General features: G+C 47.4%; 1 protein-coding gene across 7 annotated transcripts in view; it reads right to left on the reverse strand.

Moving 5' to 3' along the window:
• Positions 1-3,621: 3,621 nt before the first annotated feature.
• The window catches only part of SETX (senataxin), an 87,079-nt gene continuing 65,189 nt past the window's right edge, over positions 3,622-25,511 (reverse strand). For 5 of the 7 annotated variants that reach the window (XM_048223053.2, XM_026514239.4, XM_026514237.4 and 2 more), the window contains 8 exons: positions 21,359-21,508; positions 20,191-20,298; positions 16,985-17,172; positions 15,852-15,944; positions 14,138-14,302; positions 10,032-10,130; positions 9,493-9,580; positions 3,622-5,867 (listed from right to left, as the gene is read on the reverse strand). In XM_048223053.2, coding sequence (XP_048079010.2) covers positions 5,121-5,867; positions 9,493-9,580; positions 10,032-10,130; positions 14,138-14,302; positions 15,852-15,944; positions 16,985-17,172; positions 20,191-20,298; positions 21,359-21,508 — 1,638 coding nt within the window. In that variant the 3' untranslated portion in view covers positions 3,622-5,120. The remainder of the gene's footprint in view (positions 5,868-9,492; positions 9,581-10,031; positions 10,131-14,137; positions 14,303-15,851; positions 15,945-16,984; positions 17,173-20,190; positions 20,299-21,358; positions 21,509-25,511) is intronic. The other 2 variants (XM_048223054.2, XM_026514241.4) reach the window with 1 other exon arrangement.

A 25,511-nucleotide genomic window follows, 5' to 3' on the forward strand; every position in this document is an offset into this window, starting at 1 on the left:
AATGCTGGAGACGGGGTACCCCCAGGAGAAGCTGGGGCCTCTGTCCTGGAGCCAGACAGTCTCCTGGCCCAGGTACTGGAGAAGCTGTGCAGGGACGGTCTCAGGCCCCACGCCAACGAGCCAGGGGTAAGTGACGGGAGGCGTGAGTTACAACAGTGCCCCGGGCCTCTGTCCCGGCCTTCAGAGCCTGTGAACAGAGGGGCTGCTGCGGCCTTTCTGGCCTCAGATCTCACGCGGGGTCTCCTGTGGCCCCGCCTAAAGCAAACTGACGGGGAATTCTGCCTCCCCAAGCTGACAACTTACAAACTGCCAAGGAATGGTGTTTGGGGCCCCCTCCCCCACTCATAAGTCCGCATTCTGCCCCCAAGGTGATGGTGTCAGGGGGGGGCGCCTTTGGCAGGTGACCGGGTCATGCGGATGGAAGCCCACGAGGGGGGGCGTTCAGTGGCGTCTGTGCCCTTATCAGCAGGGCCCCGAGAGAGCATCCTCGCACCTTCCGCAGCGAGGGGGAGGCCATCACCAGACACGGTGTCTGCTGGTGCCGTGAACTTGGACTCCCAGTCTCCGGAGCTGAGAAAGGACGTTTATAAGGCACCCGGTGTCTGGGATTTTGCTACGGCGGCCGAATGCGCTAGCATGGCAATCCGCCACACGCTTAGCCTCTTCCTCCCAGAACCTCAGGGATCCAGGCCTGACTTTGGAACTTGTTGGTGAAAAGAATCAGACAAAGAACTCAAACCCCCATTTCCACTTTCAGGGAAAGAAAGTGAAGCCCCTGGTGGCCGGTGGCCAGTGGCCAGGGCGGAGCTAAGGAAGACCTGCCCCCCCCCCCTCCCGTTAACACCGAGGCCCGTGCGTGTGCGTGGGGCCAGCCCGGCACTTGGTCCTGCTGGCACCTACCGTAGGGGTTGGATCCGGTCCCCAGAACCGAAGCTTTGCTACTTCTTAGCTCCGGCCCCCCGGGCGGGTCATCTCGCCGATCGGAGCCTGTATTAGAAAACCCACAGCGCCAACGATGGCTCGGACATCAGCGCGTGGTGGGAAAACTTGAGATCACGGCCAGGAGCACACGTGCACGGCGGACTGTGCCATGCCTGGCTCCGATTCAGCGTGAAGCCCCAGTACCGGCGTGCCCTCGCTTAAACAACAGCCGCGCGGCCATCCCTGCCGGACAAGCACCAGACCGGCTGCCTGTGTGGGGCCTCGTTGGCCGCGCCGACTCACTCTGGGTCTCCTCCGTTCGAACGCATAGGAGTCTCCCGGGCGGTTCCCAGTTCTCCTTCCCTGGCCCTGCGTCCTTGGGAACCTCCTGAACAGCAGCAAAGATGCCCCGATGGCCTTTCATGGTGGGCCTTGCCCTGTCTGGGGCTCCTGGCGGAGACCAAGCATTGAGGGAGGCAGACGGGACCCCGTGGGCCCAAGGCTGCTCCGCTCTCCTCCTGAGCCCCGGGAGCCAGGCCTCAAGGCGGGCTGCTCCACGGAATCACCTGAGATTGAGAGTTTAAAAAAAAGGGGGGGGGGGGAAGGCAGCAAGCGCTGGGCCCCGGACCCTTATGTCAGAAATCCTCGGGGAGAGCCCAGGAGCGGAATTTTCCCAAGCTCCCCAGGTGACTCCGAAGTGCGTCCCCGGGCTGAAGACCACACGTTAACACTTCTTTTTGCAGGAACGTGGTCGAAACACGGAAGCGGCCACGTCTGCCTGCAGAGCCGAGCTTGAGCGCCGGGGAGCAGGGCCCACACGGGCGGCCTCGCGGGGCTCCAACACCCCATCTGCCCACAGACACCACTTATGCCACTCGACGTGGCAAATGCCTCTGTACATACGGACACGGTGACGACAACTCGGGTACTTTAAGGGGGATGGAGGGTCCCTCGAGTACAGAAAGCGCTGCCGTGTGCAGCACAGCACGTAAATTCTACTTAAGCTGAAGCTAAATTTTCGTTTCCTCCCTGAATTATTCATTCCTCGAACAATGAACGGCGACCCTGGGAGCTGGTGGTGACTTCGTGGGTGAGCTGGGCAGGAGTGACTTTAAAATCGTCACTCCAGATGTTGCACTCATGCATTCCACAGACGACACGGCCGTCAGAGCACTGGTCTCTCACCAGGTCCTTCGGCAAATTTAGGAGGCCCCTACCCCCATCGGTCATTTCACCCTCCCGGGGGGTTGCGCGCACATCCGAACGAGCGAGCGAGCGCCCTCCAACAGGAGCGTGGCGAAGTCCCACAGCGCGTGGGAAGCGCGGCCCACTTCTGCGGCCATCGGCAGTCACCCCGACTTGGACGTCCGCACCCATCGTGCCTCTGGGCGCTCTGCTCACCCCCGCGCCCCACCGGCCTCTCCCACCCTCCCAGCGGCCGCCTGAAGGTGAGCCTGCTTTTCTGTCAGGCCAAGCCTCCAAATGGGCCGGGCCACCAGGGCTGGTGGCGACACACCTTGTGACCTCACGGAAGAGATTTCACCCTGAGAGCCCGGAGGCGTGGGGGGCGGGGGAGTGCTGGAGAACCGACTTGAATAAAGCAGATCCCCGGGCGTGCTTCCTGCGACAGACCACGTGGCAGGCTGCACGGGCTACGTTTGCCAAGTCCCAGCGGTGAAGGCAGAGCACAGAGCGGCAGGAAAGAATCATCCGCGCAACTGATTTTAGAAAATAGTTTAGTACATTTTTGTTATAAAATCCATTTACAGGAGGTTATTCACATGTACTTATCAAATTTGCTCCTGGTGATACACGAAAACATAGAACCCAATAAACCATGCACATAAATCCAAGGAAAATTATATACAGAGAAGCAAAACAAGTTTTTAAACAAAACAGATTCATGTTGAAATAACGAATACTGAAGAAGACAGGACACTTTCTTGTAGCGCCGTGGCGAGGACGAAGCAAACAGGCGTCTTCCTCACTCCGCGAGGAGATTACCTACCAATCACCAACGCTGCCAGGCCAGCCACATCGAGGAAGGCCCCACTTGCACATATGAAAACGCTTTCTGTCAACATGGTCTTACCAACGGGAACAGCAAACCGTTTCAAATGCAGCGTCAGGTAGGATGTGTTCGCGGGGAGAGGCCGGCAGGACGCAGGCTCCGACGGGGAGCGCGGGGAACCAGTGGATGGACACGGCGTGTGAGAACAGGCACCCCCCTCGACGGGAGGCACGTGGTCCGGGTGTGGCAGCGGAGCCTGCGGCCTGGGAATGGGACCCCTTCGCAGTCCCCGCGCTGCACCAGCACGGGGAGAAGCCCCTGACCCCAGCTGTGTCTGTCGGCCGCCTTCCTTACTTAATAAGCCTACAGAGTTTAGCCCCTTTCAACTGCTCCCACTCAGGATCTGCTCAAGAAGAGTAGTAGGAAAGTCAACTCAAGGGAACCGTGACATTTCTTGCCAAGGGCACGAGCAGGAAGCTGACAGAGCCCTTGACCCGAACAGGGTGGGGGTCCCCCTGCACCTTCTCACCCTCGAAGCCGAGCACGCGTGCTCTACCCGCACACAGGGAGCAGGCCGACCGCAGGGCCAGTGTGTGTGCTCCCTGAGGGCTGGGGGTGTCCGCTCGACATCAGCTGACATCCAGACCCCGTGGGGGCGATGCGGGAATGAAGAAGCAGAACGCTTAAACTTTTGGCAATCAAACATTTAAAGCTTTTAATAACCGGCTTCAGTAGAATTTCTGACACAAAGCCCTCTTTGCTTAAAAAGCAGATGGCAAAATTTCAAACAGTGCACATTAATCGTCAGGGGTCCGTTCCCCTCCCCAAATTAGCCAACGGGCTGCAGGGCATTCCCTAGAAACCACTAGTTCTGACAAGAGCCAACTGTCACTACTGTATATTCTCACGTCTGTAAGTTTGCAAAACTGGACTTTGCCACGAGACAGCCCCCCCCCCACAGGTACTCAAACATCCTCTCCGACAGCACCCCGAACCCCAGCACAACCCCCTCTACCCAGACGAGCCTACAACAGTGGTGTCTTTTCAGTTAACACAGTCTCCAAAGATCACAGGAAACCTGTCAACTCTCTTCCTGGGTCTCAACTTCCAATGTCTACACTTCCCTTCAGTCTTCTCTTTTGAAAGGGTGTTTCTTTCCCGCCTACAGTATCCTACCTGGCCGGCCCTCCTGGATCCCACGCTGCTGGGTCCGTGACCCGAGTCCCCTGGGGAGACGTCTAACACGCAGCTCCCCGGGCTCCCTGAGAATGACCTGGCTGGGTTCTCCTGGCGACCCTCTGGCTTTCACACACAGGGGCCAGTGGCTCTTCCAGGGGTCCCCACGCTGCTCTGGCCCCACGGGACCTGTCACCCACCAGTTACGGGACACTCACAATATGCTGGGGGCATCTGAATGGTAGGTCAAGAATTATTCTTTTGTTTCGTCTATTTCAAGGGGAACAGGACTTTAAGCTAGAAAACGATGTGCTTCCCGAAACAGGAGGCTGGACTCATCAGAGCAGTGTGCTACCCTGTGCCGAGGAGCGCCATCTGAAAGCGTGCAACGTCAGCAGAACTTTACCTAACAGGACTCGGCTTCCCAAAGCTTCCCCCACGAGACTCCACCTGTTTTCTTACATAGGACTAGAGCTGTCTGACCTACCGGCATGAACTCTGCCTCCTCCAGAATACCCGGGCTGCTGAACAGGTCTGTCTGGCCGGAACGACGTCTGAAAGGGCCTGCCGTCCTCTTCCCGCTTTTTTTTTTTTTTTAAACTATAAAGTTTGTTCCGTTGAAAATGACTAACATTTGAAGCAGGGAAAGAAAAGCGGTCTACTAGAGTAAATTTTAAAACGATTTCGTTATTTGCTATACAAATATACACTTCAACTTCTACAATACCCACCCCAGTCAGACCCCGTATCTGAGGACAGGAGACCAACTCTCTGAGTCTCCGAACTCAAGGACAATATTACAGACACACAAAGGCCCTCGAAAGCTTTTGCCACTGACAAAAACTATGGAAGGAGACCAAGAGGCTCAGGTTAGGGTACATTTTCCATGTTTTCCAACAGCACACAAACTCCTTTAAGGAAAAAAAAATCATCTTATCTGGACTGTCCCATTAGCTGGTCATCTTAAGTTTGCAACGATGCTGTGGCTGACAGTCTGTGCCACGTGGCTTTACTATAAAAGCCTTCTTTTCTTGGAACCGCTGTCCTCCTTCTCCAGTCCCCTCTTGTCCCAGCCAGGGTTCCTCTTCGAGTGGTGGCTCTCGGGGCTCCACGTCTCCTTGTCCCCCTCACTGAAAGCCCGGGTCTCTCTTCTGTGGCTGAGCCCTCCTTCCCAGTCACACCTTCTTCTACTCGTGGGGACATCGGTCCCGGCAGCTGGAGGCTCGCACTGCACATGAGGTCTGTGGTTGTTCGGAGCAGCCCCTCTGGCAGCGGACTGCTGCGCGCCAGCTGGATCCTGGTGGCTCCCAGGGAAGCCCGGCTCTCCCGAGGGAGGTGTCGCTCCGGGCTGCTGGGGGCTTGAGGGCTGCGGATCCCTCAGGCACGTCCCTTTGGCTTCGGGGTCCAGGCCCATCCTCCTGAGCAGTCGTGGGTCCCGAAGCCGGTCCTGAATGAGAGGCCTTTCCGGATCCTTCGTCGTGACAGTCCCAGTAGATTCCCTGGAGTCAGAGGGTGTGTGATACAGGGAAGAAGTGAAAGATGTCTTCGCAAATTCGCTGTCGAGCTTGTTGCTGGGCAAGCCGCCCTGGGGTCTGGACGCCTCCGGGGCTGCGGCGGGAGGGTGAGTCAGACTTCGCTGCAGCACGGGCTTGAGCTTCAGAATCTTGGCTGCGTCGTGCCTGTAGTTTTTGTCGCACGTCTTGATGATGGCGCCCCGCTTCTGCGCGTCCTGAATCAGGTGGTTCCAGTGCTGATTTTCCTTGAAACAGAGAAGGAGAGACAGTTACTCCCCCAAAACACCCATGTGCTTGGGAAGTGTTAAGTTTCTGCTTTCTGGTCTGAATAACAATAAATACACCCCACGAACAGATTCTCAAGAATCCATTCAAGGAAAAGTGAGTTCAAACACAGCCTCATAATGCCACGTTATCAGAGGAGAGCACTGGTCGCCGCCTGTAAGAACGAGCGTCTACCATCTCACCCTGTGGCTCGGGCCATGTGGACAGCGGAGCTCCTGCGGCCGGACCAGCGGCCAGCGGCTACTTGCACTTCCATTAGTTACAGTTAAAGCAAACGAACAGTCCCGTTGGCACAGCCGCACCTGCCACATTTCCGGTGCTCAGGGGCCACACGTGCCCAGTGGTTCGTGTGCTGGACGGTGCACACAACAGCTCTGCCATCCCAGAAAGTTCCCTTGGACACCTGATCTAGAGTCGTGTCTCTCTCTCAAAAAGCTAACGTTCTGGAGCAGAAAGGCTTGGTTTCAGAGAGCCCTAACTTTTGGGTGCGTGTGACTATTTTAGAAAGAGGCCCATAGCCTTCACTGAATTCCCAAAGGCCTCCCAGACCACAAAGGGCTACACTGCCTTAATCCCCTGGGACAACTACCCACAGATTTCTCCCACCGTCTGTCTCTCTTCTGGAGGAACTTCAGTTACGAAAGCACACCTAAGGAGAAGGGAACCCCACCTGCACGCGTCTCTCCTCTCTGACCCTTCGACTTTCCTCAGCAATGAACTGCTGCTTTACAACCGTCAGAATGTGGGCCTCTTTAGAAAGAAGAGTGAGCATGAGAGGAGAAAACACAAAGCCTGACAAAAGAGGAGGAGGACAGCCGCCCTCACGTGGCCTCCTGTCCTGTTCGTAAAACTGGGTGAGGGCAGCAGTGTTTACTTGCTGCATGACCTTGGTCAAGTCAACCTCTGAGCCCGTTTCCTCATCTGTAAAATGGGCATAATGCTTTCTTTAACTGATTCTAAAATGCACGTTTTCACATTTTACCATTTCTTAATTTGGGGCACCCCCTGGCCAGGTGGCAGTTTCCGAGTACCCAATCCGGGAGGAATTCATGGCTAGGCAACCACAACCCCTCGACTTGTAGTCAATAAACCATTTAAAGAAAGAACGAGTCCCAGCTCTTGCCTGAAAACCTATCCACAGATACCTTCTGACGAGACACGAAAGTACCAGCACTAACACCTGGGAGGATGGAGACCAGGAGTTAGAAAAGAACCCCGGAGACCGTGGCGGGGCACCCTTAGGAAATGCGGGGTCCCCAACACTTATGACCACACAGGGGAACAGTCTGTGGCAGGAACAAGGACACGTGTGACTGTGTCCTGGGGAGTGACTCTGCAGTTCTAGACTTGGAGACCGAAGTCCTTTCAGGAATATCGCAGCCTGTTCATTCTGTGTGTATTTTCCTCTCTTATGTATGAACAAGGGCGACAGGATAAAAGTCTGTCTCGTCGAAACAGACCTGAAAGAGTTCTTTCAATAAATACAAACTTCTACGTGAAAATGAAGTGCAGCTTAACAGCAGTAGGCACAATAATGATTCCTATCGCAGTGGCTTCTGGGACTGGAGGACTGGACTCTGTGAGGGCTAAAGGCTCGTGCACAAGGTGCGCGCACAGGGCCGGCGTGCGCCAGACAGGCCCGCACAAGCACTACCGGGCCCGGGCCTCCCCCTCACTCTGGAACGTTCCAGAACTGCTCACCCTGAGGCTGAAACACAGACGTGACGTGAAGCAGATGGCCTTGCTGCTATTTTTGCCAAGTCTACGGCACCTCAACTTGGTATCTGATCTGATCCTAGGATCACAAAAACAGTTTTGAGAAGGACTATTCCTCTCCTTCACCAATGATTCCGTTTCCATAAGGGAAACCGGGCTAAGAATTAAAAAAAAAAAAAAAAAAAAAAAAAAGGGAAAAAAGCCCCAAGGACCACAGACGTCATTGGAAAGCCCAAGTGATGCACTGGGAGTTTTCCTGTTCTCTCCTTTCTGTGTCTTTCTGTGCCACTGGCTTCCGCCAGTGCAGACACCCCAGCTCCCCGTGTGTTCTGGGGGCTCCCCGTGTGCCCCGGAGGCTCCCCTGCCCCCACTCCGTCCAGCACAGTCACGCCTCATCCATCCCCAGTCTCTCCAGGGGGCATGCTGCCGCCGCCAGGGTACCTGCAGACTCCCAGGTGCCAAAGAGGGGAGGCAGTAAAAACAGGGGTGCCCAGGAAGGCTGCTTCAATCAGGGCGTCACTAGGAGACACACAGCTCTAACAACTTTTTACCTTTCAGGTTAAAACACTACCAAAATTCAACTGTGTCAAAAGAATAATTCTAATAGATTAATCAAGAAATCATTTGTTAACACTGAGATCCTTATGGCACCAGGAAAAACAATTCTATTAAAAAAATCTTCTTTCGAAGTAAGTAGAGATTCACAGAGAAGTTCGTGCACCCTTCATGTAGTTTCCCCAGATACTTATAAAGATATTTTTTAAACTTTCAATTTATATGTAAATTTTTGTGGCAGAGAAACATAATAAAGTGAGATAACAGAAAGGCTTTTAATTATAAAAATATGTATCTCCCTGAATTTCATCCCCAGCAAGTCCAAGTGGACATTCAATTTCAAAAAGCAGAATGAATCATACTGCTACCTGTTCCAATGCATTCATTTAAGAGTGATGTAAAGATTTATTTTTAATAGTTTTATTTTACAATGTCAATATTAATAATATATTCAAAACAAAATCTTAAGCAATACTCAAACTTACCATAACAAATTTTCGATATCAACTTAAAAATAGGTGGTATGCAGCTTTTAAAAATTCCTTCAAGGGGCACACAAACAACAGAAGACCACAGATGTAGGGACAAACTGAATGAGAAAGACTGTATTTGAATGCCCTCTGGTGGTACTAACCAGGAAAAAAAGGGGGAAAATAGTGAAAAAAATCTAATCTAATGCGTTAGCTCCACTCCTAACATAACCACTGACTTTGTAAAATACGGAAACGAGAAGAATTCAAAGCTATGACCCCTCACAAGGCAAGCAGCAAACACCGGCGGTTAGCCGGCTGTGACACCACGAAGGAGGCCGCACCCTTCGTCTACCATGGACGTAAACCTGCCCGTCTCCTGCAGGAGCTCTGACACGGCCTCCCCCCACCCAATGACACAGTGCGAGCAGAACGCTCCCAGTGCCAAAACAGAAAGGAAGATCCAAGCTTCCTCTTGCAAATTCCCTCTGGCTGGCGTTAAGCAGTAGCTGAGTGTCTGCTAAGCGCCAACTGTTCTAGCGCTTTACGCGAACGGATGGATTTACGGATCTCAACAGTCCTATGATGGAGACGTAATTTTTTTTTCTTAATTACGGACGCTGTGGATACTTGGGGCTTGGACTGGGGAAGAGCCAGCGGTTTGCATCTATAAAAGCTTCCAGGGAGAAGTTGCTGAAGGACAGGACAACCAGGGGGAAGCAGCTCATTATTTTATAACCCTGCAATCCATTCCATTTTGATGGAAAATAAAAACAAAACCTCAACCCGGTATCAGTCACAACGGGCAAACTTCGGAGCACCCTGGTCCCGAGAATGCACCTACCATGAGGGTCCTTAAATGTCCGAGGATGAAGAGGCTGTACTTGGCTCGTGTGATGGTGACGTTCAGTCTCTGCAAACTTGCCAGAAATCTAAGCAATAAAAACAAAGTTACTTCTTTCTGCAGGATGACTTAGCATAAGTGCAGGTGAGACACAGACACTGCTTCAGACCGCTTTTCTTGGGCTCCTTCTCCTTCTTTAATGGTACCTCGTTTTCTCCCTCTTCCCAACCCAGGGTCCCCAGCGAAGCAGCAATTCCCATTAAAACCGGTGAACGAAAGTCCCGGAGCTTTCCTTCACAGTGACGCATCTGTCTGTCAATCTCCTATTCTGCCTTGGAGGAGATACTGGGAATTTTAACAGTGTCATTCTTAAGCTTTAGAGACATCCTAAAACTACGCTACTCAATCAGTTGTTCTTACTTTAAATATACTTGAGATTAGTAAAATGCTGCAGAACGAGAGCAGAAGCGCACATCAGACACACGTCCCAACACACCGGGCTCGAGATCACAGACAAGGAAAAAGCCGACGACACTCACCCGATTGAGCCCTGCATGGTATTTGCTCTGACACATGTGACAATGACGCAGTCCTTCTGCCGGCCCTGGAACCCATCCACGGTGTCTACTTCGGCTGGCCTAGCGACAAAAAAAAAAATAGGTTTATTGGAAAAGCTTAAGATAATGATTAAATATGTATATTTACACAGTAGTATTTTCCAGCTTTTCTCCTGGTATCTTTTGTTGATATACAATTCACGTAACAGAAAATTCACCACTTTACAGTACTCAGTGGTTTTCAGTATATTCACTATGTCGTACAACCACCGCCGCGATGTACTTTCACATTCCTTCACTCGTGCCTCTTAGCAGTTAATCTCGATCCTTCCCTCTCTCCAGGCCTAGCAACCGTGAGTCTACTTCGTCTGGAAGTTTCATACACGTGGAATCATAACGTATGTGGCCTTTCCCGCTTGGCTTCTTTCACTTAGGACATGTTCAAGGCTCGTCCCGCTGTAGCGTGTAGCGGTGCTGCACTCCCTTGAGGACTGAGTATTTCACTGTACAGATACCCCGTGGTTTATTTAGCCATTTATAATCGATGGACATCTGGGCTGTTTTCCCCTTCTGACCGTTATGAACTATGTTGCTGTCAACATTCACGCACGAGCTTTCGTGCTAATGTTTCTTCAGTTTTTTCAGGTATATATCTAGGAGTGAAACTTCTGAGTCATATGGAAATTCTATGCTTTTCTTTTCTTTTTTTTTTTTTTGGAGAGAAAGAGAGAGAAAGCGCGTGTGTGAATGATGGGGGAGAGGGAGAGAAAGAATCCCCAGCAGGCTCCACACCCAGCATGGAGCCCGATACAGGGCTTGATCCCACAACCCTGAAATCAGGGCCGGCCGGAGCTGAAATCAAGAGGACACCTAACTGACGGAGCCATCCATGTGTCTCCTATGCTTCACTTTTTGAGAAACTGCCAAACTGTTCTCCACAGTGATCTGCCATCTTACATTCTCACCACTGATGCATAAGGGTTCCAACTTCTCGACACCCTTGCCCAAACTTGTTATTGTCTGCTTTTTTATTAGATGGGTGAAATGGGATCTCACTGTGGTTTTGATTCGCATCTCCCTAATGACAAATGACGTGGAACATCTTTTCATGTGCTTGTTGACCATTTGTTTACGACCTACTTTTGAGAAATGCTATTCGAATCCTTTGCCCATTAAGAAAATTAGACTTTTTGAGTTGTGGGAGTTCTTTATATAGTTCAGATAGGAGACTCATCAGACACGTGATTTGCAAGTACAGGTTTTCCTTGACGTAGGATGGGGTTACAGCCATTATAAGTTAAAAATATCCTAAGTTGAAGATGTAATTTACTCCACTTAACCTACTGAACACTGCGGCTTAGCCCGGCCTGCCTCAGACAGGCTCTGGACACTTACACTAGCCTGTGGCTGGGCAGAGTCATCTACCACGAAGCCCTCGGCTATAAAGCGCCGGCTGGCTCATGTGAGTTACTGGCGACCGCTCTAGAATAGGTACAGAATGGCTGTCAGCGCTCACGGTCGTTCACCCTCGTGACCGCGGGACTGACCGGGAGCTGCGGCCGCTGCTGCCCAGCACGAGGGAGGATCGCGCTGCGCTGTGTGAGCAGCTGGGAAAGATCCAGATTCAAAATCTGACCTATCGCTTCTACTGACTCTGTACTGCTTTCCCACCATCATAAAGCTGAAAAATTCTAAGTCAAACCACGTAAGTCAGGAACTATCCATATATTTTCCCATTCTGGGGGCTGTCTTCTCCCCTTTTTTCATGGTGCATTCTGACACAAGTTTCTAACTGTTAAGAAGCCTAATTTATTATTTTTTCTTTGGTAACTTGTGCTTGGGTGTCATGCTGAAAAATTGTATGATTTGAGGTCACACAGATTCATACATCTGTTTTGAGTTTTAGAATTTTATCTCTTAGATTCAGTGCTCTAATCCACTTTGAGTTCATCATACTGTATGGTGTGAGACAAGAGTCAAAATTCATTCTCTCAGGTGCCTGGGTGGCTCAGCCGGTTAAGCGTCAGACTCTTAATTTCGGCTCAGGTCATGATCTCAGGGTGGTGGGATGGAGCCCCGTGTCTGGCTCTGTGCTGGGCGTGGAGTCTGCTCAAGATTATCCTCCCTCTCCCCCCTTGTGCACTATTAAAAAAAAAAAAATCCATTCTCTTGCATGTGGAGATCTAGTTGGCCCAGCACCATTTGTAAAAAGACTATTATTTCCCCACTGAATGGCCTAGGCACCCTTGTTGAAAAGCAACCGGCCATAAATGAATGAGTTTATTTCTGACCTTCCAATTCTGTTCTGCTGGTTCATACGTCTAACCTCAGGACAGGGCCAGTTCTGATAACCAGCTTTGCAGAAAGTTTGGAAATAGCAAAGTGTAAACCCTCGAACATTCAGTGTTCAAGCTATTTGGAGTGTCTTGCATTTCCACGGGAGTTTTAGGTTAAGCTTGTCCATTTCTGTACAACAGGCCACTGGATTCTGCCAGAGACACTGCAAATCACTCTGGGGAGCGCGGCCCCCTTAACAGCACAGTCTTCTGATCCACGGACACAGACTGTCTTTCCACTTACCTCGGCTCTCATTAACTTCCTTCAACAACGTTTTGTACTTTTTAATGTATAAGTTCTACACTTCTTTACTACATTCATTCCTAAGTATTTTGTTCTTTTTGATGCCATTAAAAACAATTTTTTAAATTTCCTTTTCAGATCGCTCGTTGCTACTGTCTACAAATACAACTAATTTTTGTATACTGATCTTGCATCCTACAAGTTGGCTGAACTCATTAGAATGGTTTATGTGGTTTTTGATATATAAGGTCCTGGCAGCTATGAAAAAGGATAGTTTTATTTCTCTTATAATATGGATGCCTTTAATTTCTCTTCTTGCTCCATTATCCTGCTTAGAACCTCTCATACAGTGCTGCACAGAAGTGATGAGAGCAGGTGTCCTTCCTGATCCTGGGGGGACAGCACTCAGTCTCACCATCAAGTATGATGTTAGCTGTGGGTTTTTCACAGATGCCTTTTATTACGTTGAGGAAGTTCCTTTCTATTACTCGTCTGTTGAATGTTTTTATCATGAAAGGGTACTGGATTTAGTCAAATGCTCTTTCTATATCAACTCAGATGATCAAGTGGGTTTTCTCCCGTTAGTCTATTAAAATGGTGTGTCACATTGATTTTTGTATGTTGAACCAACCTTGCATTCCTGAGATAATCCCACTATGGTCTTGGTGTATAATCCTTTTAATATGCTGCTGAATTCAGTTCCCATTATTTTGTTTGAGGATTTTTACATCCATATTCATAAAGGATACTGGCCTGCAGTTTCTCTCTTCTTGTGATGTCTCTCCGTGGCTCTGGTATGGTTATATCGGCCTCATAAAAGGAGTTAGAAAGTCTTCCCTCCTCTTCTATTTTTTGGAAGAGTTTGAGAAGGATTGGTGTTATTCTTATCTTAATGTTTGGTAGAATTCACCAGTGAAGCCTGGTCCTGGGCTTTCCTTTGTTGGAAAGTGTTTGATTACTAACTCCATCTGTTTACTTTTTACAAGTCTGTTCAAATTTTCTATTTTTTTCTAGAGCCAATTTTGGTAGCTTGTGTGTTCCTAGTTTAAGAAATTTTAGAATTAATGGATTTCCAATAATCTTTAATTTTACTGTTGAGGTAAGAAGACAAAAACATGATCTTCACCCTGTACATAAAGGCATGAAAAGGATTAAATACTTCATTCTAAGTGAAAGTGTTACTTTGTGAATCTTACTAGAATGAGAATTCAGATTAACAAGTCATGGAACTAAAGGAAAAGGCCTGGAGGGTTTCTCAGTCGGTTCCACTGCCAATGGTGGTGAGGACATTCCAACCAGCAGGAGGTAGGTACTCTGTCTATGGCTGGTCTGCGGGGCCGGGAGTGTGAGCGTTCCCTACCCAGCATGACCGTGAAGCCTCGAGTCTCCTCCTGCTGTAGCACCACGGCCTAAGACCATTTCCTAGAATTAGGCTTCCTTTTATCCCCTTTCTTCTTTTTAATTCAAAAGAAAAACTGGAAATATCTGTAAAAATATAGATGCCTCACCCTTTTCTATCAAATTCTTTGTCCAAATCCTTCTGAATCATCGTCTTCTGAGCCTTGTAATGGGTTATTATGCCAATGTTCCGGAAAGTAACATCCCTTCTTTTGTCTTTAATAAGTTTAATTATTTCCATTACCAGTTTTATTTCTTGAACATTTACATATGAGCTAAATAAGATGAAAAAAAACAAAACAAAACACATCAAAACTAATAGCAGTCCAACTGCTGGCTTCAGTCCTACTTTGTTTTCCGCTACACTGAAGGGCAGGCAGTAATCAGCGGCTCAAAGAAGCTGTTATAATGACCATTAATATCGCATACTTGAAAACCTATAACCACCCAGTGAAACAGGAAGTTGTAAGAAAGAAAAGACTCTGAAGTCAACTGAAGTTTACTCACCGATCTCTTCAGTTGTTGTATCGGGTACAGCAACAGTAAAGAACAAAAGTATTTATAATAACGAAGACATGAGTAATAAATAGCTAACACTAAGAATTTACTATCTTCCACACACGGAAAAAAGTGCTTTAGTCGTCTTATCTTCCTTAATTCCCCACCTCTGGCTGCGTAGACTGCACACCCCACGGCCAAGGGGATGCCGTCCACACAGACTAAATGTGCCGTGGCCCCCAGAGGCGAACAGCATGGACAGAACCCTGGAGTAGGCTGGCCTCCTCACTGGCCTCCTCACTGGCCGCCTCCTGCACCCCCCGCCCAGCTCCCAGACTGCACGCACCCTTCGTCACTGTGCTGGGAGCAACACGCACTGCACCCAGGCTACCTTAATGGTCTCGCTTTAAGGGCCTTTAATACCCGCAATCTTAACTTGCAGCTTACTCTACAGAAAACCCCGAGAGCCAGTTACTTCTTCTATCCCTGAAGCCTAATTTACTTTCCTTGTCACCTCTCAGGTCAACAGTCAGGTCAACAACCTTCACCCCCACAATGCTTATGGCCAACTGCTTCTCTATATCCCTAACTTCTTCACTCAACGTCCTCCCCCCCCACCTCAGTAGCTCAACTAATAGCTAATCCACACTGAGGACACCACCTGTTCTACGGCACTCTTGGTGACAGAGGCGAGGTGGCATCTGTATTTCCCCGTACTCCACACTAGGACCTGTGCTAACAAACGCAGCCTCCAGGCCGTTACCCCATTTTCTCACGAGAAGGCCTGACTCCTTTGAAGTTTCTCCTACTTAGCAGTCACCACTCCCTTTTCTTCGTCCTTCACAGACCGCGTGAATACGGTCCCTTAGTCACAATCCCGCACATCAGGTACTGTCCACCCTCTGTCTCCCACCTTAATTCAGATGGATCTATACTGATCCTCACACCGCTTAACCCAGCTGGAGTACGTAATTACCTTGGCGGTTACCCAGCTGTGTCTCTCTCTCCTCTCAGACCACAAGAGCCATGCACTGGGGCCATGTCTGACTTACTCACAGCTGTGATCTTAGCATGCATTTACTCAAGTGCTTACCATGCCAGGGATTACGATCCCCATTATACAGTTAAGAAGAACTAAAAGGCCAAAATGTACAGAGAAAGATATTAGTAATTTATGATGAAGAAGGAAAAGCTACTAGCCTAGCCACAGAAGAATGACTGTGCCCCGGCACTAGGCAAAAAGATGTATGGAAAATGTTTTCCATGTCGATATGAACAAAAATAACTCCGGGACCATCCCTGGGGACTGGAGAGAGGAAAACATACTCATTATCCCGTCTTTCTGAACCGTCTCCGACATCAAACACCAGGTAAGGTTGAAATGGCCAGTCTGATGAACACCGATTGGTTTCTGTCTGTCTACAAAAAAGCAGCGACCATTCAGAATACAAGTTATAAGAAAATATTTTATTTTTATTACAATTTTTTTTGTTAGGGAGGGAGCTGGGGATAAGAAATACCTTATTTTATCAAAATGTGTTTTAGTGAAAGGTAAAAAAGAGATTTGATTTGTTTTTCTCCCTAGGCTAGGGAGAGTGATCTACGCAATTAAAGATAACTGCAACTGAAGCGTCACTCCTGGCACAGTAAGTGAAAGAGAGCAAGCCAGAGAACACAGTCCCCAGCTTACAACGGTGCAAGTCACAATTTTTTGACTTTACTGTGCTGCAGAAGCAATACATTTCAGTGGAAACCGTACTTGGAATTTCGAATGTGGATCCTATCCAGGGCTAGCAACACGCGGTACAACGCTCTCACGAGATGCTGGGCAGCAGCGAGGTGCCACTCCCAGTCAGCCCCGCGGTCACAAGGGCAACCGACTTCTACACTGACGACCACGCTGTTTGTCACTATCAGTACAGTCTTTGATAAATTGCACGAGATATCCAACACTTTACTATAAAATGGGCTGTGTGCTGGAGGATTTTTGCTAACTGTAGGCTAACATAAGTGCTCTGAGTACGTTTGAGTAGGCCAGGCCAAGCCATGTCTCGTAGGTTAGGTGTACTAAACCCATTTCTGACTTACGGTATGTTTACTGGGACATAACTCCATCGTAAGTTGAAGAAGATCTGTACTATGCTGAGTATGGTGTGATTCTTTTTTTCAAAAATTTAAAAAGGAAAAAAGGAAAAAAAGATATGCATAGTACAAGGACTAGAAATAGATACACCAAGATGTTACCAGTGATTATTTCTAGCACAAATAAAGGCAATCCTCCCCCTTCTTTTTTATCCGCATTTGCTAAAATCAACATGGATTTTGTAATTAGAAAAAATTATTAAACCTTGGATTTATGCTTTTTATGACAAGACTTAAGAATACAGTAAAATAGCTATTCTTCCTAAGCAGCTAAGCCCACAAATAAAATAAGCCAATAGGCAATGAGTGGAACTCACCTATTTGTTTTCAAGCTTCTGTTATAAACATAATTAGAGGGGAAGAGACATATGTCCGGGTGCATCCTGTACTGAACAGTAAGCTGTAAAATGGGCAGCCTGCCGATCATATTATGCTCCACGTTGTCTTCCAACAGCTTGTAGAAGCGCGCCATCATGGACTGGTCGTAGCCATACTCCTGTGCTTTCTGCAAAGGGGGAAAACAGCCATGTCCAAGCACTTGTTTATGCCTTCCCTGCTACTGTAGAAACAGTCACTGAGCTCTCCTATGTAAGCGGGAAGGTTTAAGTGGCATAAGATGACCAACAACCCCAGATTCGGAGAAAGAGGCTTCCGACTCCGGGACTTGAAAAGCCATTTAGCTTGACCGTAAAAGTTTCTTTAGAAAACCCACATAATGCTTATGAAAAAGATGTGACCTGGGGCACCTGGCTGGCTCAGTCAGTAGAGCATGCGACCCTTGATCTCAAGGTTGTGAGTTCAAGCTCCATGTTGGGTGTGGAGCCTACTTACTTAAAAAAAAAAAAAAAAAAAAAAGACGACGACATGATCTTGTAATGGCCACAACTAAAGCTATTTTGATGCTAACAGAGGTCACCTAAAAGAATAACAAACAAAGAATTGCAACACAGATTTTAACAATTATATCTAAGGTATTCTCTCACAAATGGAAATATAGGCTGTCATTGTACACGAGTCTTTTATTATTTTTAAAAATTTTTATTTATTTATTTGAGAGAGAGCAAGCTAGAGAGAGAGAACGCACAAGCAGAGGAAGGGGCAGAGGGAGAAGCAGACTCCCCGCTGAGCAGAGAAGCCCGATGCAGGGCTCGATCCCAGGACCCCAGGATCATGACCTGTGCCGAAGGCAGATGCTTACCCAGCTGAGCCTCCCAGGAGCCCCGTACACAAGCCTTTTAAAGACCAATCTCCTTATCCACCCTCCATCCATCCGTCTATCCAACATACACTGAGCACCTAAAATCTGGGGTGCTGAGACTGCTAAGGTGAATTAGATCAAGTGCCACAGAATTTGTATTCCACTGGAGGAGAAAGACAAGTGACAATAATTACTAAGTTGATTTCATAAACCCATTAATGAGTTACAACCTGAAGAATTAGTGACCTAAAAGAAAAATGAAGAGAACGGTTCTAACATTATTGTAGCTGTGCCTTGGGATGTACTTTTCAATGTCAACATCATACAAATATTCAAAAAGTATTGCGTCTTAAATACTCTAGAAGTAAATGTGCACTGAAGAATGCACTAAGACAATGGAGATGGGATCTTCACACGTGATGCTGCAGACGTGCGTGCCAGGTTCAAAAAACCTACTGGGGAGAAAAGGCATTACTTCCTAAACCATAGGTTATTTCTGTATGTGGTTTTAAATAGGTTTTATAACTAAATAAAATAGTAGTAGTAGACATTCAACAATTTTATCTACATCCCCAGAGGCTGATCTGTTCTCGAGTTAGCCAAAACCTATTTTGAATCTCTCTGGGGGAAAAGAAAAAGGTAACAGCCCCGCCTGCAGAAAAAAAATTGAGTCTATCCTACAGAATGATGGGATTTCTATATTCTGACATGGAAGGATATTCCTGATCTAGTCATAAAAAAAAAAAAGACAATTTGGCTTCTGCCCGCTTTAAAGCAAACCCTACAATCATCCAAGCACCACACACAAACCTTAGAGCCCCTGACATCCCGTATCCTAGTGACTTATTCACTGTTACCCCCTAGACGCAAGCTCCAGAAGGGCGGGGACTTTTGTCTGTTTTCTTCACTGTTTTAACACCAGCACCTAAAACAGCCCTAAATGAGGCCAGCACTCAATGAATACTGATGGGAAGAAACGAACACACAAATGCCCAGCAAAATCTGTTAAAATACTCACTAAACTGTTCCCAGTCATTTTCCTTAGAAACAGGTGGATAGAAAAGCATTTGAGAAAATTAACTTTGTAATTATTTTCCAAATTTTCCGCAGTAAGGCCATATTATTTCTGTAATAGTAATAACAAAAAGCCCAAACACATTTTTCTCATTTTTGCTGCTTATATCAACCACCAAAGTAAGCAGTAAGGTTGGGGCCCATCAACAATCCCTTTTCACTACATGCTGATCCCTTCAAGTCAGTAAACTTGTGAAGTCCCGTGTTATCCGAAAGAAATGCAGTACAGACTCAGTTCTTCATTACTCTCCATGAACAGAATCACCTGCCGTTTTTCCCTACGGACACAAATTTTCACTCAGAGGTGGGTGTGCTTCCGGGCTAACACCCTAGTGTGATCACGCACGTGTGCTCAGACGTCAAAGAGCTGCACCAGCATTGTCGATAACTCCAAAGTTAAAACACAGTAATGACAACAAAAACCACTTGCTTTCATTCCACGACTGCACGGAAATGCTTTGAAATGATCTGTTCTCTGGGGTTATTTATGCATCCACCACTCTGTACAAACAATCTATGTATTAGTGAAATATACAACTATTATTAAATTGGTCTACACCTATGCAGATTACCCAAAACATCTACCCAAAGTCCCGATTCTGGTGTGCATTTCTAGGAGGCCTCTCGGGTGAGATAATGGCAGAGGGCCATATTCGAGGTGCTGGCTGGTCCTTCCCATAAGTGGGGTTCATAGCCCCTTTTCTCTTCCTGACACTCATCCTGACAGAGGATAGGAGAGGCACAGGCTTTTTTTTTTTTTTTTTGTACGCTAGGACACAGAATTCTAAAACTGGAAATGTACTCTGAGAGCACATTTAAAGTACTCTTTATAATGTTTTCCTCAAATTCGCATACATTTAAATATGAATCAGGAGGTTAGGAAACTTCTTTTAAAATTTTTCTTTTATTATTGTTTTGGGGTTTATGTTACTAAAATGGATCAGATACAGCCCTTACAACAGCTGCGCACTGCCTCTTCCCAAGAAAGAGCAGGCCGCACACAGAACACGGTCGTTGCCATCTTCTGGTCTCGGGAGCGCACACTGCTTGGGTCACATGTGCACATAAGCACAATCAGGAACAAAGGGACATTTTCACAGACTTTTACTCTTTAACGGTGGTTCTCTTTTCTTAGCCATTCCCTACTTTTCCTTCCAAATAAGAGATGATGATCCAAGAAAGACCCCCTCCAAACACAAGAACAGAAAAGGCCCTTCCACTTTAAAGCAGTAGGACATGAAACTAACTTACCATAGAAATGACCGTGGGAGGGAGCTGTTTAGGATCTCCGACGAGGATGAGCTTGTTACAACGATGGATGAGTGGAGTAAGAGTCTCAACCTCACAAGACTGCCCGGCCTTGGGAAGAAAGTACAGGATGAGAAAGTGTCCCTAATCATCTTTGCTACTTCTTTATCCACGTACACTTCATCTAGTTCATAAAAGTTCTAACATTCAGAAAAGCATCACACTTTCTCCTTCTGCACTGAATATCAAAAATAAGGATTTTTGAGTATACTTATCCTGATGAGCACCAGGTGATTAAAATAACTTAAAAAATAAGAAAAACAAAATGAAAAAAAAAAAGTAAGGTTTTTTTTTTTTTTTTTGGTTAGAAAAGATAACAGCAACAACAGAAACAAATATTCTTAACAATCAATTAAAAAGAACCACGACAGGTGCACTGTGAAGTCAGCACCACTCGGGTACCATGACCACTTGGGAACCAGCCACAAGCTGGAAGGCGTGTAATGCCCCTGTTCTATGTTCTCTGTTCCGGCTGGGCACATGCCCAGGGGAACTGCACGGCTGTGTGTCCCTTTCTCCCCGCCACCCCCTTTCTTCCTTGTTCCCCGCAGGCCTCATCATCTGCAAGACTCAAGCTTCTCTTCAATGACATTTTCTTCAATTATTTCATCATTTCCATGGTTTCTGTTCTTTCGTTTTGGTGAGATTGGATCTTGGATTGATCCTCTGTTATCTAATTTTCCAAGACTTTTGTCTCCTGGCTCTACATTCTGGCAAACAGTAGGTACCCAACAAATGCTTGCTCAATGAATGAACTACGAATAAAGGATGTTAGCTGAAAATATTGTGGCTCAGAGCTGTCCAAAGTTATATTAAAACTGCTTCAAAAGGGAACAAGAGCTATTCCAAGCAGAAGCGAGATACTCCTTAGGAAGGATCTGCTGGGGACAATCAGGCATCCTTAAAGACTATATCCCCAATTCTGGAAAAGCCATTTAACGGTGGGGGGCCGTCAGTAGCACATTTCAACATAAGAGTCTACGCACACGTGACAGCAGGTAAAAACCAGCTGCACAAGGCCTCTGCTCTCCCTAACTCAGCAGCAGCACGGTTCCCCGAAGACTCGGCCCTCACAGCACCATCCAATTCGTACCGCCGACCCCCTACTGACCTCATCAACGATGACACAACTGAAGGGGACGCCCCCTTGTCCACGAAAAGCAGACTCAAGCAGTAAACCGCCGCTCGTGCTCAACGTGCAGCAGATGACATGGGACTCTAGGATGATGATGCTCTGTGTTTTTTGTGGGCGTCCTTGAACCTAAGACGACAAATAAAAGTCAATCAGTATTTAGCTGTATATAAATTCTTGATTATGGCAGGCCTATTTTTACTGTAAAACATCCTCCATTTGGCTTGATGGGACCAGAAAGAGCCTTCTGGAAGTTTCTACCCACTGGCAGAAGTCCCTCTGCATCCATCACTTTTTGGCATCTCTAAGTCCCAAGACAGAAAGCCCACGCCTGCCTGAGATGGAGAGAAAGCTGCACTTGGAGCGTGCATATGGAATGATAGAGCTTGAGACATAAAAACACAGACATGCAGGAGAGGAGTTAAGATGGCAGAGGAGTAGGAGACACCGTTTTCAGCCGGTCCTCCGAGTCGAGCTGGATAGGTACCAGACCAGCCTAAACAACCACGGAACCAGCCTGAGACGCAGGAAGACGCATCTGGATCTCTACAAATGAACATCTCCAGCGCTGAGTATTGAGGTACGAAGCGGGGAGCCATGAAACTGTGCACAGATATCGGAAGATAAACGGAAGGGGGAGGGAGCCGCCGCGTTCGGGTGCCGGGAAGCGGTAGCCACTTGCACGGGAGAGCAGGCGGGGCTCGCTGACGGCACCCGCAAAACAGCAGACAGAGACCGTGAGCCGGGTGCGCGTGCCACCAGGCATCTCGCAGAACCCCGGAATCCCGGTGCGCTCACTGGATCCAGACTGAGACTGGGAGATCCGGGAGTGCGCGGGGCGGCTGGCGGCTGGCGGCATTAGAAACACAAAGGACAGAGACGCGCCGGAGGACGCGCCGGACCTGGAAGTGAGGGCTGGGACGCCGGGTGTGGGGCGCACATCCCGGGACGCTGCAGGGTTGAGCAGCACCAACAGAAACAGAGTTAAAGTGGCCAGAACATTAGTAGAGAACGGGCCGCAATCCCTCTGTTCTGTGACAGAGGCTGAAATTTGGCCGCTGCTGCTCTGACTCTCAGAAGAGGCACAGCAAACCGCCAGGGAAAGCTGCCAGAGAACAAAAGCCTGGAAATACCGGCTCAGGGAGTGCCCATCCCCATCCCCCCTCGCAGGGGACACGGAGACTCTACCCAAACAGGGCTGCCTGAGTATCGGCGCGGCAGGCCCCTCCCCCAGAAGGCAGGCTGAAAAATCAAGAAGCCCACAACCCGGGCGCCTGGGTGGCGCAGTCATTGAGCGCCTGCCTTCGGCTTAGGGCGTGATCCCGGCGTTCCGGAAAGGAGTCCCTCATCGGGCTCCTCCGCTGGGAGCCTGCTTCTTCCTCTCCCACTCCCCTGCTTCTGTTCCCTCTCTCGCTGGTTGGCTGCCACATAAATAAATAAAATCTTTAAAGAAGAAGCCCACATCCCTAAGATCCCTATAAAACAAGGGGCACGGCCTGGGACCCAGTCAATAATTTGGGCTCTGGAAACCCCGCAACCTCTCTTCATCAGAATGACAAGAAGGAGAAGCCCCCCCCAGCAAAGAAAAGACAGTGAGACTGTGGCCTCTGCCACAGAAATAATGGATATGGATGTAACCAAATTATCAGAAATGGAATTCAGAGTAACGATGGTCAAAATGATGAGTAGAATTGAAAAAAGTATAAACGAAAAGGTTACTGAGAATATAGAATCCCTAAGGACAGAAATGAGAGCAAATCTGACAGAAATTAAAAATTCTATGAGCCAAATGCAGGCAAAACTAGAGGCTCTGACAGCCAGGGTCACAGAAGCAGAGGAACGGGTTAGTGAATTGGAGGATGGGTTAATAGAGGAAAAAATGAAAATAGAAGATGGTCTTAAAAGAATCCACGCCCACGAATGTAGGTTACGGGAGATTACTGACTCAATGAAACGATCCAATGTTAGAATCATCGGCATCCCCGAGGGGGTGGAGAAAAACAGAGGTCTAGAAGAGATATTTGAACAAATTGTAGCTGAAAACTTCCCTAATCTAGCAAGGGAAACAAACATTCGTGTCCAAGAGGCAGAGAGGACCCCTCCCAAGCTCAACCACGACAAACCTACGCCACGTCACGTCATAGTGCATTTCGCAAATATTAGATGCAAGGATACAGTATTGAAAGCGGACAGGGCAAAGAAATTTCTCACGTACCAAGGCAAAAGCATCAGAATTACATCAGACCTGTCTACACAGACCTGGAATGAGAGAAAGGGTTGGGGGAGCATATTTAAAGCTCTTTCAGAGAAAAACATGCAGCCAAGGATCCTTTATCCGGCAAGGCTGTCATTCAGAATTGATGGAGAAATAAAGACATTTCAGAATCGCCAGTCACTAACCAATTTTGTAACTACGAAACCAGCCCTACAGGAGATATTACAGGGGGTTCTATAAAAGTAAAAAGGCCCCAAGAGTGATACAGAACAGAAAGTCACAGCCAATACAAACAAAGACTTTACTGGCAACATGGCAACATTAAAATCATATCTCTCAGTAATCAGTCTTAATGTAAATGGTTTGAACCATCCCATAAAGCGCCACAGGGTTGCAGATTGGATAAAAAGAAATGACCCATCCATTTGCTGTCTACAAGAGACTCATTTCAAACCCAAAGATGTATTCAGACTGAGAGTAAGGGGATGGAGTACCATCTTTCACGCAAATGGACCTCAAAAGAAAGCTGGGGTAGCAATTCTCATATCAGATAAATTGGATTTTAAACTACAGACTATAGTTAGAGATGCAGAAGGGCACTATATTATTCTTAAGGGAAGTATTCAACAAGTGGATATGACAATTATAAATATATATGCCCCCAACAGGGGAGCAGCAAGATACACAAGCCAACTCTTATCCAGAATAAAGAGACATATAAATGAAAATACATTAATAGTAGGGGACCTCAACACTCCACTATCAGAAATAGACAGAACACCCTGGCAAAAACTAAGCAAAGAATCAAAGGCTTTGAATGCCATACTCGACGAGTTGGACCTCATAGATATATATAGAACACTACACCCCAGAACCAAAGAATACTCATTCTATTCTAATGCCCATGGAACATTCTCAAGAATAGACCATGTTCTGGGACACAAAACAGGTCTCAACCGATACCAAAAGATTGAAATTATCCCCTGCATATTCTCAGACCACAACGCTCTGAAATTGGAACTCAACCACAAGGAAAAATTTGGAAGAAACTCAAACACTTGGAGACTAAGAACCATCCTGCTCAGGAATGACTCGATAAACCAGGAAATCAAAAATCAAATTAAACAATTTATGGAGACCAATGAGAATGAAAATACAACAGTCCCAAACCTATGGGATACTGCAAAGGCAGTCCTAAGGGGGAAATACATAGCCATCCAAGCCACACTCAAAAGAATAGAAAAATCTAAAATGCAGTTTTTATATTCTCACCTCAAGAAGCTGGAACAGCAACAGAGGGACAGGCCTAATCCACGCACGAGGAAGCAGTTGACCAAAATTAGAGCTGAAATCAATCAAGCAGAAACCAGAAGTACAGTAGAGCAGATCAACAGGACTAGAAGCTGGTTCTTTGAGAGAATCAATAAAATTGACAGACCACTGGCAAGACTTATCCAAAAGAAAAGAGAAAGGACCCAGATTATTAAAATTATGAATGAAAAAGGAGAGGTCACGACGAGCACCATTGAAATTGGAAGGATTATTAGAAATTTTTATCAACAGCTATATGCCAATAAACTAAGCAATCTGGAAGAGATGGAATCCTTCCTGGAAACCTATAAACTACCAAGATTGAAACCGGAAGAAATTGATTCCTTAAACAGGCCAATTAATTATGAAGAAATTGAGTCAGTGATAAACAACCTTCCAAATAACAAAACTCCAGGCCCGGACGGTTTTCCTGGGGAATTCTACCAAACATTCAAAGAAGAAATAATACCTATTCTCCTAAAGCTATTTCAAAAAATAGAAACAGAAGGAAAACTACCAAACTCATTCTATGAGGCCAATATTACCTTGATCCCCAAACCAGGCAAAGACCCCCTCAAAAAGGAGAATTACAGACCGATTTCCCTA

Source organism: Ursus arctos, unplaced genomic scaffold (genome assembly GCF_023065955.2).
Source record: "Ursus arctos isolate Adak ecotype North America unplaced genomic scaffold, UrsArc2.0 scaffold_18, whole genome shotgun sequence".
In the NCBI taxonomy this organism is placed as follows: Eukaryota; Metazoa; Chordata; class Mammalia; order Carnivora; family Ursidae; genus Ursus; species Ursus arctos.